Here is a 14,833-nt window from a genome sequence, read left to right on the forward strand (position 1 = left end):
AGCTTTCTGAACCCAACTCTGACATCTCTTCCTCCTCCTGGACTGCTATTTCACAGCTACCTCACAGGATCATCCAAAGAGGAACTTTATCTGAAGCTGTAACATGAAAGTTGTCTAGCTCATGTAGACTCCGGGTACATCCATCCCTCTTGAGGCACAGGGCAAATTCTGCTGGAGTTCACAGACTGCTGCCATTTACTGTGCTAACTCATTCCACTAATGAAACTGGAGCCAAGAAGTGTGACCATATTTTTATTGTCTCATTGATTAAATGAATTTTAAATACAGAATTAAAAATTTGTAAAAAAAAGTTATTAAAAGCCAACATCCAGAAGCAGGTTGCACATCAGTGACTGTTCAAAATTCATACTTGTTCTTTGGTACAAAGTTTGGGAAAAAAAAGTACAGCCATCATCTGGAAAGAGATTTTTTTTCTTACATTATCTGTCATATTTGAGAACTGGTATTTGTATTGTGAGATTCTCCAAGCCTGTTTTTCACAGCTCTGATTCACATTGTTTGGCGTTCAGAAAAAAGACAAAAAATTCTCGTTCACAGAAACAGCAATGTAGCATTCTTCACCTAATACATTAAAAAAACCCTAGCACACAACTGGTGGAGGAAAATGCAGTGTTTTGTGATTGGTAGAGATGTAATTTTGCTTACAAAGCACCTTTGAACTAGAACAGATTCTTCAGTCTTTCCTACAAACACCTTGGTGAGTTAGGTATTTCTCAGAGAATGACATCTCTGGCGTTTGCCCTTTGCTAAGCTCCAACACTGCAACAAAGATTTCCAGAAGTGATGAGTGAATAGGTACCTTTGATTTTTAATGCCCAATTTTAAAGCAGCTTTATCTTTTAAGAGACGCAGAGCACCCATCCTAAAGGGCAACAATTAGGCCCTGGTAGGCACAATTTAAAGCCCTATTAAAAAAGTAATCTCAAGAGGTCTTGATTCTGGGGTTCTGGGTTGATTTTTTTTCCCCCACACACACCATTACAGGTTCTTAAAAAGATAACTATGAAGATAACCCCTTGAATCAGTGCATCTGCAACATCTCAACCAAAAAAAAGTAGACTAAAATATGCATAATTTCACAACTTCAGCATCACTCATACCATATTCACAGCAGGTTAGAAAGAACACATCCTATGGCTCACCTGTTTCTCAAGGATCTTATTTCACCAAGAGAATTTAACCACGCAGACAAACTACAGAATGAAGTGCTCTTACAATACAAATCAGGACTTTCAGAAAATGAATAGGGATAGCCAAACAAAATGAGGGTGGAGGGGGCACAACAGGGGAGGGAAAGTTCAGACTGCAGTGGAAATGAATTCAGTTAAACATCAGAAATAATACTGGAGAGCTTGTCACTAGTGCAGCTAGGACTTGGCAAATGAAATACTTTGAGTATACACTTGCAGGGCAGCCCTGCTTCTGCCACATGAATAAATATCCAACAGTGTTTAAAAACAGTATAAAAAATGTCAGGGTTTTCAGAAGGTGCATGTTCCACCACTTGTAACTGCATAGTAGGTTCCCTCATGTGAGGTATTTCAGCATCACTGCAAAAGAAAATATTTCTGCACTCCTCTTCCACAAGCAAAGTCTCATTTGAACTGAGGTCAGATGTTGGTTATGTAATAATGCACGGTGCAAGTGCTCCACTCTCCCCTGGACTCTTCAGACCACAGCCACCATGCTCTGCAGGATGAAAACGTGTGGTCGGAGTGGTAAAGAGCTCAATTTAGTACCCACTGTAGGGACCAGACAGATATAGGCACAGACCTCTTATTTGAGCCACTGCACATCTTAGGGTTCTTGTTTTGTTTTTAACAGTCATATTCACACAGAGCCTTCCAGGTCAGATTACTAACCTCAAATTCACTTCAGAGTATTTCCTTGGTTAACTGTTGATACATAGGTTTTCCAGCAAAATAAACGCCTGCATTTTTTTCTTGTGTTGAATATATGTTTTTAATTGTAGCCATTAAATGCAAGATGTCAGCTTCGCATCCCATCTGGCCTTTTTGGAAGCATCCCTTTTCATTCTTCAGAGGAAGTAACAGCATCTTATTACTGAAACCCAGGATCACAGCTTCTTCTGGTAATGTGCAACAGTGAATGGCGGATCTTACCAAGAGGATTAGTACCGCTGTAGCATGTAACTGTCTCTCCTCCAAAACGTGGATGTGATCAAAGAACAGCAAATCCAGAAGAAACAAACGTGTTCTACCAACTTCAAGAGATGTTTCTTGTCTTACATTCCATCTTTGTTGTATAATTGCTGTAGCTTTGTTTGCAGGGTGTTTTAGGGTCTTTTATTCTTTTTAAGAATAATCCCTGCAAATTCGGCTACGTAAGGATAATTGGTGCTGTTTATCAACTCCCCTGTTTACATGTGGGCTATTGTACTCACAGCCAGCTGTCATGGAAGTAGTAAATAAATTTTTTCTCCTTCAAAGACACAAACATTGTCCAGTTTGTAACTATATAGGGAACATCTTCATGGCTTCCTCTTGCCTTCCAAAAGCTTCAACCAAACTTTTTGTTCATGCTCTCTTAGAACATCCGAGGATACGATGGGTTTTGCTTAATTATCCACTCAGCATGTGGATTGATATGATACAAGTCTAAGAGGTAAGTGTCTGGGTCCAGGCAACGTTCACCTATTCAGAACAAGAAATTCAGAAAAAAACATTTCTTATATTTTTAGTCCCATAGTTACTACTTTCTCCCTGAAGACTGGTCCACATTCATATCAACACTACAACCATTCAGAAGCAGTTAGACAAAACTGAAAAAATTCTAGTTCTTTATGTTAAAATGAATGTGTATTTCTTAAAACCACACTAAGGCTGAGCTTCAGCTGTGGAAAGGTAATTTCACTTTCATACCCAATAACCTTATCTCTTGAAAAGCATTTTGAAATGCATTTTGAAATATGTTAGTGATCAAATCCAGTAGCTAGAGCAAGTTGTATGTGATATGATGGATTTTTCCTTCTACAGATGTCATTGTGGAAAATACTGAGAGAAAAATCAAATCACTCTGGTAGACAATGATCTTCAGAACCAGTTGTAACAGGACATAAGAATTCCTTTCCATTTTCGGCCTGCCCAATCTGCTGTTATATTATTTAGATTTCTTTTCCATCTGATGGCACCACCCTATTGATAGAGGAAAGCTCTGACAGTTGCTGTTTGCTGTTGGTGGGGTTAACCCACATTTGTTAATTTTTCTTTTAATTTCTGGAGCCCCCTCCAAATCACCTAATCTTTATGACCCCCTCCTATTGTAAGTTAGATATAAAAACTGGATATCAAAGTTATTTTCAGTTACCACCCAGACTTACCAATATTGCCTCCCACTTCATACAGGAGCAAGTTTGTGCACTCCGTTGAGTTGTTACTATAGAAAGGAAAAACACACTGAAGTTAACAAAGCTCTGTGAAGGGCAGGTTAGGTAGTTCAGTCATGTTTCTTCCAAAGGAATTGCTCATGGTGCAGAAGTCAACAATGGTCAAGGAAGCTACAAGGCTGTACAGTACAGCAACCTTACTGATTCTCCTGAACTATGTGGTTGTTGGAAATGACACCCAAAATTGTGCAAAGAACAAGGTAGATATTCCCTACTTGTAATGAGAAGCACACTTCAAACACTTCAATAGAAAGACAAAAGGCATAAATACCAACTGTCATTGTCAGCATTCCTCTACAGTCAACAGCCTGTGCAAGAGAAGCTCATCTGCAGGAAGACTTCAGAGGCTGTAGGAGCTTGACTGAGATACTAGTTCCCAGCTGACTCATATTCAGCCAACTCCCCATCCACCCTCTTTGTCTGGGCATCTCTTGCCCATGGACACAGTCAGGGGATGCGCTAACATTTCACCTATTGAATACTGCACATGCCTGCAGGGTTAGGGAATTGTGTTGTTCATTTTGGGGATTACTTCAGCAATTCATCACTGGAGCACAGAAGGGAACTGTAGAGCTTATTTTAGGAAACCCCTACATGAACCTATGCACACTGGAAATATTTGTTCCAGGCAAGTAGCTCACACAGGTGATGCTTTTCTCTTGGAGAGCTAGAGAAGTTTTATTTTGCATGGTCAACATTATTCCACCACTTCCCTTTCTCTCCAGCAAGGCTTTGCACATACTGTTGTGGTTCATTTGCCTTCAAGCAGATGAGGGAACCACCATCCTCCTGCCAGCCTGAACACAGTGATGGAATCACCCAGCTCAACTGCTATTTGTCAGCCCCACCCAACACACCATTCCCAAAATCTAGAATGGAAAAGCAGACAGAAGTTTGTAACAGTTCCCTGTTCCATCACAACAGCTGCACTGGAAGACAGAAGACATAATAACTAGACCACCTGCATTTTATTTTCTCTAAATAAGCAGAGAAAAAGACACTTACCACTTGAGGAGGTTGACTGTGTTAACAATATTCCAGCCATTCTGGCACAAGTTCTTCTGAAACTGCCTCAAGACATCAGCAACTCTGGTTGCATTGTTCAGATGCACCTCTAGTGTATCCTTCAGGAGAAGTGAAGCATGGACTTTCACAACCTTGGAAGGCTGAACAAGAAAAGCAGAAGAAAAAAGAATAAAGCACTTCACAAAAGACTTTGTTATCAGCTGAAACTTGATGTTTTAAACTAGACTGGAGAATGTGAAGAATGAAATTTATCCAGCCAGGCATTCATAGAATTTGTGTTTCTTATTCCATGTACTAGAGAATGGAAGCTTATAAAAGCATCAAAGTGAGCATTATAAACAAATCATCTGTGCATCAGTGTTGTGATTGGGGAGAAAAACACTAGTCTTGATCGGTGTGTGCTGGTGCTCTCTGCTGTTCAAACACAGTACTGGCACTTGCAGGTTTTGATGAAATTGGGATCTGGCAGAATAAATTCAGAAGTGTTTTTCCACAAGCATGATGGACTTCTCTAGAATTCATTTAAAAACAGGAATATGGAATAATATAACAACAGGAATAATGTTTAGACAACAACTGAACAGTCTTACAGAGACTACTGAATTTTAGAACAAAAACTTCAAGAAGGAAGCACTGAACTATTACAGAACAGAATCTGAGAGCTATTTTGTCAACTGTTCTCATTAACACTTTTTTCATGAACCAACTTTTCAGAATTTTTATGCAGATAAAGGAACCATTCTAACTGGATCTAAACCAAAGCACGTTAATTTTATAATTCTAGTTCTGCAGAAGCAGTGCTACACACCACTAGGAAGCACTGTTGGCACAAATCCTAAGTATTCAGTCACCTGTTGGGCTGCCTAAATTGTAGTTATTCTTTCTGAAATGCAAGTGCCTTTAAGAGTGACATGCATACATAACCAGATAAATTTTAGGTGCACATCTCAGTAGCCCAACTGGTACAGAAAGATGGGGGATGTACTGGCTTGTGAGAATACAAACTCTTCTTTGGGTATGCAGATTTAAGCTCTCCATGTGTTATTCCTACCTGCAGGCTTCATTTTGCTCATGCCCTTAGATTATCCCAGCATCACCGCCACTGCTACGGGATACCCAAAATCCAGCATTGTGTAATGTAACCTACCTGCTACAGACCTACACTCATCAATTAACTGTGGCAACCAGAACAGCAGAATGACTGCAGCTTTGATACTCAAATGGGTCCGGTAGCAACATCTGTTTAAAAGTCTCAGCCAGCACCAACACAAGAGGTGAAATAAGAGAAATTTCACCTCTCTCCTTCACTTTGTCCTATACAGATCAGCAGCATTACACAGCAAGATGATTGAAAACCTACTTCCACATTACAGTAGCGGTCTAAATTTTTTTGCTTTAAGTTCACTCAAAGAATTCTGACTTGATCCTAGTAGACATGTCTGTCTAAACACATGGGACACCTAAAGCTATGTAAATTCTCTTCATGTGAGGTTAAATCCAGCATTTCTGCTCCTGGTCTCTTCCCCCTTCTTCTGTAAACGTGCAACATCTTAACAATATTTTGCAGTTTCAGATTTAACCAGTACACTTGTTGTTAGGGTCAGCCCTTGCCACAATCTGGCTACTAGAGTTTGGGATGGTGCAGATTGTTCTCCCTCTCGCTCTGTATAAAGCATCACTCTTTAGACTTTTTCAAGTTCTCATGAAGATACTATAATGGGAAAGTATTTGGCACTTGTGAAAGAGACCAGTTCTATCTCACCTCTGCCTGGTTCTTTTCCACCTTGTCTTTATCAGCATGAATCTTCCGCAACAAATTTTTTATCCGTTTGTCACAGAACTGGTACCTTTTACTATTGCTCTCATTGAGTTTCCTCACTTGAGCTACCAGAAAAGAGGAGACCTGGGCAAGGAAGAAGGGAGAACACAGAAATTAAAATATATCAAGCAGAAGTGAGGATGCCATTTAGAAACCCAAACATCACTTTATGAAGCCCCTTCAGCAGATGAAATATCTATATACCTTCAAAACAGGCAATCTTGGAATTCATACAGAAGCTTTGTCTGGAAACAATCAATTAGTCTGAAATTTCCAAAACTATCTCATTCCCTACCCCAGTTCCATCCAGACCAAGGCACTACTATACCATACTGCAGAACACCTGTGCAACTTACTGTCCAAAGCAAATCCTGATAGTGGATCATCATCCGCACAACGTCAGCTGCCCCCTCTGCTAGCTGTTTCTCCTTCCCTTCGGGGATCTTGTTTGGCAGGCCTTTGTGCATGAACAGGTTTGGGGCCATGACTGTGGAAACGTTCCAGAGATTCATTTTGTTGTTGTTCTCCCTGGCAACCACTTTGCTGAGAAATTCAAGTAGAGCCTGAGGAGAGGGAAAGAGACTTAATATCTTAACTCCTAATAGGACTCAAGAAACTAGAGTTACAATTGCTGGAGAGATCATCTAATCAGCACCTTTTTCTAGACATTCATAAAAAAAAAAAAAAAACAACTCTCTAATCAGGAAGTACAGCAGCCAAGTTCTAATAATAGAATAGCAACAAATAACTACACCAAACAGGGAGATGGTTTGTCCAGCATTCATGAATCAGAAAAGATAGCACACGTAGGAAATAAGTAAGTTTTATTTCTGGTCTGGTGGCAATTTACAAACTCCAGTTGTAAAAGTTACAGAATCCAAATCCAACCCTCTTTTTCCCCAGGAACTGCCACATCTATTCCCAGATGTGGGAAATGAAACCCTTTGGATCTATTTTGCCTCACACCTTCATCAAAGCTGATGAATTTCTCCCATATATATTGTCTATGGGTGCACTAAGATGAGACCTATACACCCTCCACTCCATAGCGATGTGCTTTAGTACACTGAAAAGAAAGAACATGATTCTGAAAACGGTGTAAAAAATCCTCCTAAGTTAATCCCCAAAAGGAAGACTGTGTTTACAGCTTTCATTCACTTCCCAGCCCATAAATTTGTTTACTCCCCTCCATCACAAGTTTCTATGCTCAAGTCAGTGAAGTAAAACCTCCTAATCATCTAATACGTTATTTACACTCCCCTTTACAAAAGGGTGATAAGAGTTCCTTAAACAAAAACATGGAATGAGAACATGTTTTTCCAGTTAAATCAGGAACAAGTAGACTTACCTTTAGCGTGTTTCTGTTAGGCTCAGGCAGGATCAAGATCAGGAGGTTCAGAGCTTGCAGTCTTTGCTTCAGGTCTGGAATATCTAGAAAAGGAAAGACAGGTTCAGGCTTCTGACACCAATCTTTTTAAGAATGGAAATTGCGTTCTCAAGTCACATAGACTGAGAGCAGGGCTAAGGCAATTCCTTTTTGTAGCATTTGTCATCTGTAAAACAAGGTCTCAAATCCTAGAAGTAAATCAAGCTCATACAGCCTTTATGAAGTGAATCACTTTTGTTCCAGATGACTGACTTTTTTTTTTTTTTTTTAAGACTTGCTGGTATTATGTGTACTCTAGTAGACCCCACCACCTGTTTCTTGTCAAACAAAAAAAAAAATTGCACACACAGTTGGCTCAAAACATTCAAGTCACCTATTGAGGCACGAACCTCAGAATAAGATGCACTGTCTTGCACTGCTGCAGACGGTCCAAGATCATGCACCCTGGCCAGTTGCCACATCTCAGTCTGCGTGTTCTTTTTCCTTTTTTAAATTAGGTTCTCCTAATTCACATAGTAACCTTGCAGCCTCAAATGTAGTAACGTAACTTATTCAGGACAGTGTTCCTACACAAAGATTTTGGGTACAACCAAGAACTAGCGACTAAGACATTGAGGCTGATATATAATAGTATACGTAACACCCAGCAAACTGCATTTGACCACCTATAGCACGTATCGTGCTCTGCATTCCCAGGAAATCCACTTGCTAACAGGAGACCTGACAGGAGAGACCAGGACTAGGAAAGTACAAACCAGCAAACTGACACTAAACAGCCAAAAAAGGAACTCACTTTGTACAGCAGCAAAAGCAGGAAGATATTCTGCTGTCAGCAGAGGGGCAGGCAGCTCTCTTATGAATCTTTTCAGTAGCCCAGATACATCGTTCTGGTGAACTTCATCCCAGCGGAACAGGCCAGTATAGAAGTCCCTTTCTAATTTCTGTTCCAGACTCTATAAAACAGATGGAATTTATTACATGCTTCAGTAAGCAAATACAATGAAAATTCTATAGCTAAACACTAGGTCAACACATCAAATCAAAAGACCGCAGATACCCTCAACGACAGACATTCCCAGATTTCCCAGTAATGGACACTTCTAATTGTCCAGGGAAGGGAGACGAAACAATTCAAATTAGACCTTATTTAGAGACTTGCTTCAGCAACTTGCTCCCTGATTACCTTTGAAAATATTGGTAGTGAAGAGCTCATACCTTGATTCTAGTCTGGGACCCAGAAACTCTCAAAATGCCCTCTGTTTCAAGTCCTCTCTTTTCCAAACAAGATAGCAGCTATTAGAAGGGGAAAAAAAGAAAGCTCTTAGATACAGAGGATGAGAAGTAAGCCCTTCCTTATCACAAGCCTCAAAGGCTTCCCAGCTTCGAGGAACAGAAGCATGAATGAAATCAAGAAAACTTACTGCCTGGAGTAACAGAGGGACCTTAGTGTTGGGAAGCAGTTTTTGGTCATTTTCCAGCAGAGTGTTGAGTGGAACTCCAAAGAGTTTTTTCTCTACAATAGAAACATATTTTAAGTCTGTACCACTGTTAATACAGGTGTCAGGGATACTTCTAGCACTACAGACTAAGATAGCACATTTTATAAGTTCTGGAGAAAAAGAGAAGAACAGGTAATAGGACAAATGTACACAACAGATGTAAAGGTGATAGTAGGTCTTGATTCCAGAAGAAAGTAATGCAAAAACACTTGTCACAAGGTTTCTTACCAAAGACCCTCTTTGTTCTACCACTTGAAAACCAAATTCGTAAGAAAATCTCAACTAAAAGGGAGGGGGCACAAAATGGGGGTAAAGAAAAAAAATTAAAAATCAAGAAAACAAACAACTAACCTGTTGTTTTCAATTTTGCTGCCTTGTTTCTCTTCAGCTCAAAGCCTAGAACATCACAAAGAGCTGTTAGTTCAATAAAGGCCAGTGTGGGGATCTTCTTCATGTCCTGAGCAGATAGATCTCCAACCCTGGTCACTCCCAGTCTGCCCTTGTAGATTTTAAATTTCTAAAGGAAAACACACATACACAAAAGGTTCAGTACAAGCAACTCTACTGATCCTAGTGATTATCAAGTTCTGTTGCATTTTCATTATTCTTTATCACTAACTAAGCATTTATGCATTCTCCTGTTTTCAGCACTAGGCAAATAACCAAAACTATTACTTCTACTCAAACCGTAGTTCAATAAAATATTTCCCTTTTTCAGCATTACTCTTCAAATATATTGGAGGTCCTAGTTTTCTAAATTAAAGAAAGCCTGATGCCCATCCTAATCCATGTGAACTTTGGAAGCAGTCCAGTACATTTTCAAAGAAGAAACTGTTAGCATTACAAGCAAGAAAGTCCAGTTATTCTTTTTTTTTTTTTTCCCAGTGGCAACAACCCAGATCCACATCCAAATAGCTACGGATTCTCACACAAGTACTATTTCTTTTGACCACCCACTACACAGCAGTTATCCTTGCCCACCACTGTCCATCCAAAAACCCCTGCCTAGTACAGGCCTGTTGCAGCATTATCTATGGAGGACATTTCCAAGAGCCGATCATACAATTAAATGTCTTGCACCCACCTAGGCAAGAAGAGAAGCTAATTAAACTCTAACATGAACAATTATTCCTATGCTTACAGTTAGAGTGTTTCCATCCATTATTCTCCTGGATTCAGACAGGAATGATCCTTTGAGTAGGACAGCTGCTTGCTCTGAGTAGGCAATGTCCATGTTGAACACCTCCTCTTTTCCAGAGTTTCGAACTGTGCAGGAGTAATCCTGGGTTTCTGCTACAGAGGAGAAAACACCTTGAATTTCAGAAAGCTAAAAGAGTGAAGCTTAGAAAACAAGTTCATTAAAACTGCCACTTAAGACATGGTTCGAGTCAACTGCTTTTGGAAAAGAGAAAAAGGATCATATTAGCATTTGAAAACAGTGCTGTCATAGCACAGTGAGCCTAGCTTAAAGCCTTAAGATTACAAATATGAACACGAGGTCAGTAGTAAGACATGAGCATGCCCTTAAATTAAAGGACATAGCTGTGGCTAACTTCTCTTCACGCAACTGTGTATAGGATTTCACTATATGATCTTTTTTTTTTTTTTAATTACTTTCTTGAAGATTGAGGGTTATCACCGAGTGCTAATTCCTAACAACACTAGGCCCTTGAAAAGTTTACCACATTCAGCAAAATTTGTAAGCTTGCATTTAAAAATAAAAAAAAAACCACACACAAATAAGGCCTTACCTAATAGTAACAGCCAGTATTGGAAATAGAGCTGCTCAAGTTCAGAGTCCAGATTAGCCTAACTTCCCTTTCAGTTCCAGCCCCACTTCAGATCCTACACCCCATTTCCAAACCTACTGAACATTTAAAAATTTCTTCTTACGTTTCTGAACATTTGAAGTCCGTAGATTGTGCCACAACTGATCTGGGCTGGACTCCTCTTTCTCGGTTACTGTCTCCTGAAACGTAAATCAAAACATTCTTACTTACACAAAGCAGAACAGAAATTGTTATAATGACACCCTGATTTTGGTAGAAAAAACAAAACATCTGACATTGTTTGCTTCTCTCTGAGAAAATGCTGCTGAAGGTCAGGACACTAAGAATTATTAAACAAATAACAATTAGGGGATTTGACAGGCAGGTGAAAAACAGAAAACTTTCACAGATGGCATTTATGATGAATTTCTACACCATGAAAACAAACAAGACTTACTTCCTCATAATCAGCAGCTAACGTCTTTTTTGTTTATACATTGAGGGGCTAATAAACAGTGTACTGAGCAAACTGCCCAGGATCTAGTCACACATCAGCACCTAAAAGTTTCCCATTGCAGCCTTTATGGTAACCTCTTCAGGTCTAGAGAGAGAAGGGCATCTTTAAGGAATAAAGAGACATTTGGCAGTCAATTCTACTAATGAAAACCTTACTCTTGCTAGAACTAGTCAGAATACAAGAAAGCACATTCTGTTACCAGAAGTTAGCAACTTTCTGAGAACCTGTTCGTGACATGGAGTTGTGAACAGATGAATGAAAGCTAAAAGGAACCTGTGCAAAGTCATTGCAGATGGACAGAAGTTAATCTATACAGAAGATGTACTATATATTTAGAGTAGGCATACGGCTGATGAGCTTACCATGAAAGCAGAACCACCCCATTTAGCATCTGTAACTAATTCACACCAGAACGTCACTTTATCAGATTGGATTTAGTTTTTCAGATTTTCAAGTGCAAATAGAAGAAACCTAGTGGGTGGGCACTTCAGGTTAAGAGCTAAAAATCTTCATTCCCATACAGTAGAGCACACAACAGATTTCTATTTAATATGCAAGTTTAAAAACTTTCTGAATTTCAATTGAGGAACTTAAGAACAACTTGCAGTTCGAATAAAATGTCACTGGAATAAAGAAAACACAAGAGGGCTCCAAATGATATCAGAGCTCCATGAAGCTGCAGTGCTGTAGGTGCTACACAAAGTGTTTCTTCCGGCAGTCTCTAGGAAGATTATAGAACTGTAGGTTCTGTACTTATTTCTTCTCAGTCCTGCAACCTGGATGCAGAAGTTCTGCAATCTCAGTTTCATTTCAGCTTAAAAGATGAAGCCATCTGTTTTGGAAATGGAAGCAGCCCTAGGTGCAGCAAGCTGAGGCTGCTACCACAGTACAACAAAACTTTTCGGGAGATTCCACTCAACATACCCCAGAGCCGACCACTCCAAAAATGTCTCGAACATCACGCACAGGATGCTTGTTCTTCCTCCTCCGAGACCGGGAGTAGGTATCTAACCTTCGCTGCACAGCAGCGGCCTGGGTCTTCGTCAGGGTGGAGAGCAGCACCACGTTGTCATTTTCAGAGGCATGGTCCTTGATGAGGTCTGACAGGCCCGCGTCCTGGAGCCACTCAGCTTCAGCTTCTCCCTCTGAAAAACAATGGACGAGAAGAGGGAGCAAGAAGAGAAAGAAGAGCAACATGAGTTCTTGAAACATCAGAAAATGGGAAGCCCGAGCCATTCCCTTTCTGGGGTGGCAATGACTGAGAGTCACATCTTTGAAATCCTGCTCCCAGGTAGCTGGCTGAGTACCAGGCTTGAGACAGACAAAAGACAGCACTTCAGGCTGCTCTAACTGTCTACACACTCCTTTTTCCTCACCTAGGGTGAGGAGAAAAAGACTACAGAGATGTGTGTGCTACCAGGCCCCTGGTAATACACATGGTGGGCAGAAGGGGCACAACAGTGACTGTATGGCATTAGCATGAGGACGGCAAGAGGAACTGAACCCAGTGGGGGCTTTCACAGGATATGGGAGGAAAGGCAACTGTGCTTGCTCAAGTCTGCCTTCACACCAACTATCCATGCAAAGAGGAGCTGTGGCAGCAGGCACAAGTACACCAGTACAGTAAGTCAGAGCGAACAGCACTGCCTCCCTGGGCACAAAGGGTCCTCTGACAGCATACAAAAGGTCTGTGAGAAACCACACAACGTCTAACACTGCCCATTTGGCTTTCATACAATTCCCAATCCTTTGGCCATTTCTTTTAATTATTATTTATCCATATGCATGCCTCAGTATCAACTTAAAAAAAATCCAGATACTGGTCTGATAGATTCAAATGGATTTTATTTAATACACTTGCAGAATTATTTGCATGCACTATCACTGCTCCTTTACTGTATTATGTTTTTAAGTGGATTGCTACCCACACAGACATTAGGCAAGAGTATTATTCTTGCTCTGTGCATTCACTTATGGCTGTATCTACTCAAAACACCTCTAAAATTAAAGACCATTCCAGTTCCAAAGTAAAGTGTGACAAGCCTGGAGACAGTAACAGCAGCATTATTCAAACAAGCTCAACTCCATGCCAATCTCCAATACAAAAGTAGCACTTCAAACACGGAAGACAATTTTCCCTTATAGGATGTGCCTTTTGTGCAAGTGGGAAAGTGCCCAGAGCATGGCAGTTACTTGAAATCCAAGGATAAAAGCAGCAATTTAGCAGCTGGCTTCAACTTGAATAGTGTGAACACCAGAGAGTCTTTACCTTTTCAATTTTAAGTACCACAATCATTCACTGCAGGCAACTCCAGCACAACTCTACCTAAGGTTATACCAGGGAAAAAAAAACCTGAACTGACTGAAATTGAATAGTTCGTTCCCATTCTTTCTTTCTGATGCAGACTTGTATTTCTTATCTATCACAGTTGCTTGGGCAAAACCTCATTATTGTTGCATCAATAAAAGCCACACAGATCATCTTATGAGATTAAATTGTTTAATTTTTTCTGGAGAGACTGCTGTTTTGTCACAGCACCTAAGAATGGAAGGAGCACGCTCCAAAAGCTGAGGAGTTTACTGGAGTCACAGTATCTTTTTGCAAGTTGCATGAAAACAGAGCTCTATTGAGCATTACACCAGAGCAAATAGCAAACTGGCTAGCTCTCCCACACTGATTTTGGGCACTTCTCACATCCAGTTCTCCAAAAGCTTAGCAGTTAAAAGCATCCCCACTGGCACTGCTCACTTGGTTACAGCTACTCATGCGTGTGTAGGGTTGGGACTCAATCACATTAGTTAATTCCCCCTATACAGCTATTTGTCCTACATCCGTGGTTTCACAGAAGCACAGCGTGCAAAAGACTTCTTTATTTTGTCCTTGGGAACTACAGGAAGTTAGAGTATTGCTTGCAAATTTTGAAAATATCCAAATCCAGTCATAACAGGAAACTAATCTAATACACAACACTAAGCAGAAGACCACGAGTCGGACATCCGTTTAAGCCTACTGCTCCATCTGATGCCAAAGCAGCTCAGATGTTAATTTCTCAATTTAATATTTTTGGCCCAATTATGTTTACCAGTAACACAAAGGGAAACAAGTAAAATAGGTTATTTATGGGAAGAAGAGGAAAATCAGAGAGGAATAGGCCAGAACTGAGAAGTCCACAGCAGTCTGGCTGCAGATTCAAGCCTGGAGAGTTTTTAAACATTTGTCTTGTGAGATCTGGACAAGCAACATTTGGGGAAGGAGGTACAAATGGGAATAAATATGAAAACTAAAGAACACCAGTTGCAAGAACTGACTTGAAACATGAGCTAACCAAAACTAATATTCATAATAATTATGTTTAGTTTCCAAAAAATTGAATGACAGCTAAACATCC

The 14,833-nt window shown here is 40.2% G+C and overlaps 1 protein-coding gene across 11 annotated transcripts in view; it reads right to left on the reverse strand.

Annotated features, from left to right (window-relative positions):
• Window positions 1–239: 239 nt before the first annotated feature.
• Window positions 240–14,833, reverse strand: part of ARHGAP40 (Rho GTPase activating protein 40) — a 38,460-nt gene continuing 23,866 nt past the window's right edge. For 10 of the 11 annotated variants that reach the window (XM_027472950.3, XM_072026269.1, XM_013092185.5 and 7 more), the window contains 13 exons: window positions 12,369–12,589; window positions 11,052–11,127; window positions 10,300–10,451; window positions 9,510–9,675; window positions 9,081–9,172; window positions 8,875–8,952; window positions 8,453–8,612; window positions 7,621–7,703; window positions 6,629–6,835; window positions 6,216–6,356; window positions 4,433–4,593; window positions 3,362–3,417; window positions 240–2,675 (listed from right to left, as the gene is read on the reverse strand). In XM_027472950.3, the coding sequence (XP_027328751.1) occupies window positions 2,569–2,675; window positions 3,362–3,417; window positions 4,433–4,593; window positions 6,216–6,356; window positions 6,629–6,835; window positions 7,621–7,703; window positions 8,453–8,612; window positions 8,875–8,952; window positions 9,081–9,172; window positions 9,510–9,675; window positions 10,300–10,451; window positions 11,052–11,127; window positions 12,369–12,589 (1,700 nt within the window). In that variant the 3' untranslated portion in view covers window positions 240–2,568. The remainder of the gene's footprint in view (window positions 2,676–3,361; window positions 3,418–4,432; window positions 4,594–6,215; window positions 6,357–6,628; window positions 6,836–7,620; window positions 7,704–8,452; window positions 8,613–8,874; window positions 8,953–9,080; window positions 9,173–9,509; window positions 9,676–10,299; window positions 10,452–11,051; window positions 11,128–12,368; window positions 12,590–14,833) is intronic. The other variant, XM_021266922.4, reaches the window with a different exon arrangement.

This window comes from Anas platyrhynchos, chromosome 21, assembly GCF_047663525.1.
Source record: "Anas platyrhynchos isolate ZD024472 breed Pekin duck chromosome 21, IASCAAS_PekinDuck_T2T, whole genome shotgun sequence".
Classification (NCBI taxonomy): domain Eukaryota; kingdom Metazoa; phylum Chordata; class Aves; order Anseriformes; family Anatidae; genus Anas; species Anas platyrhynchos.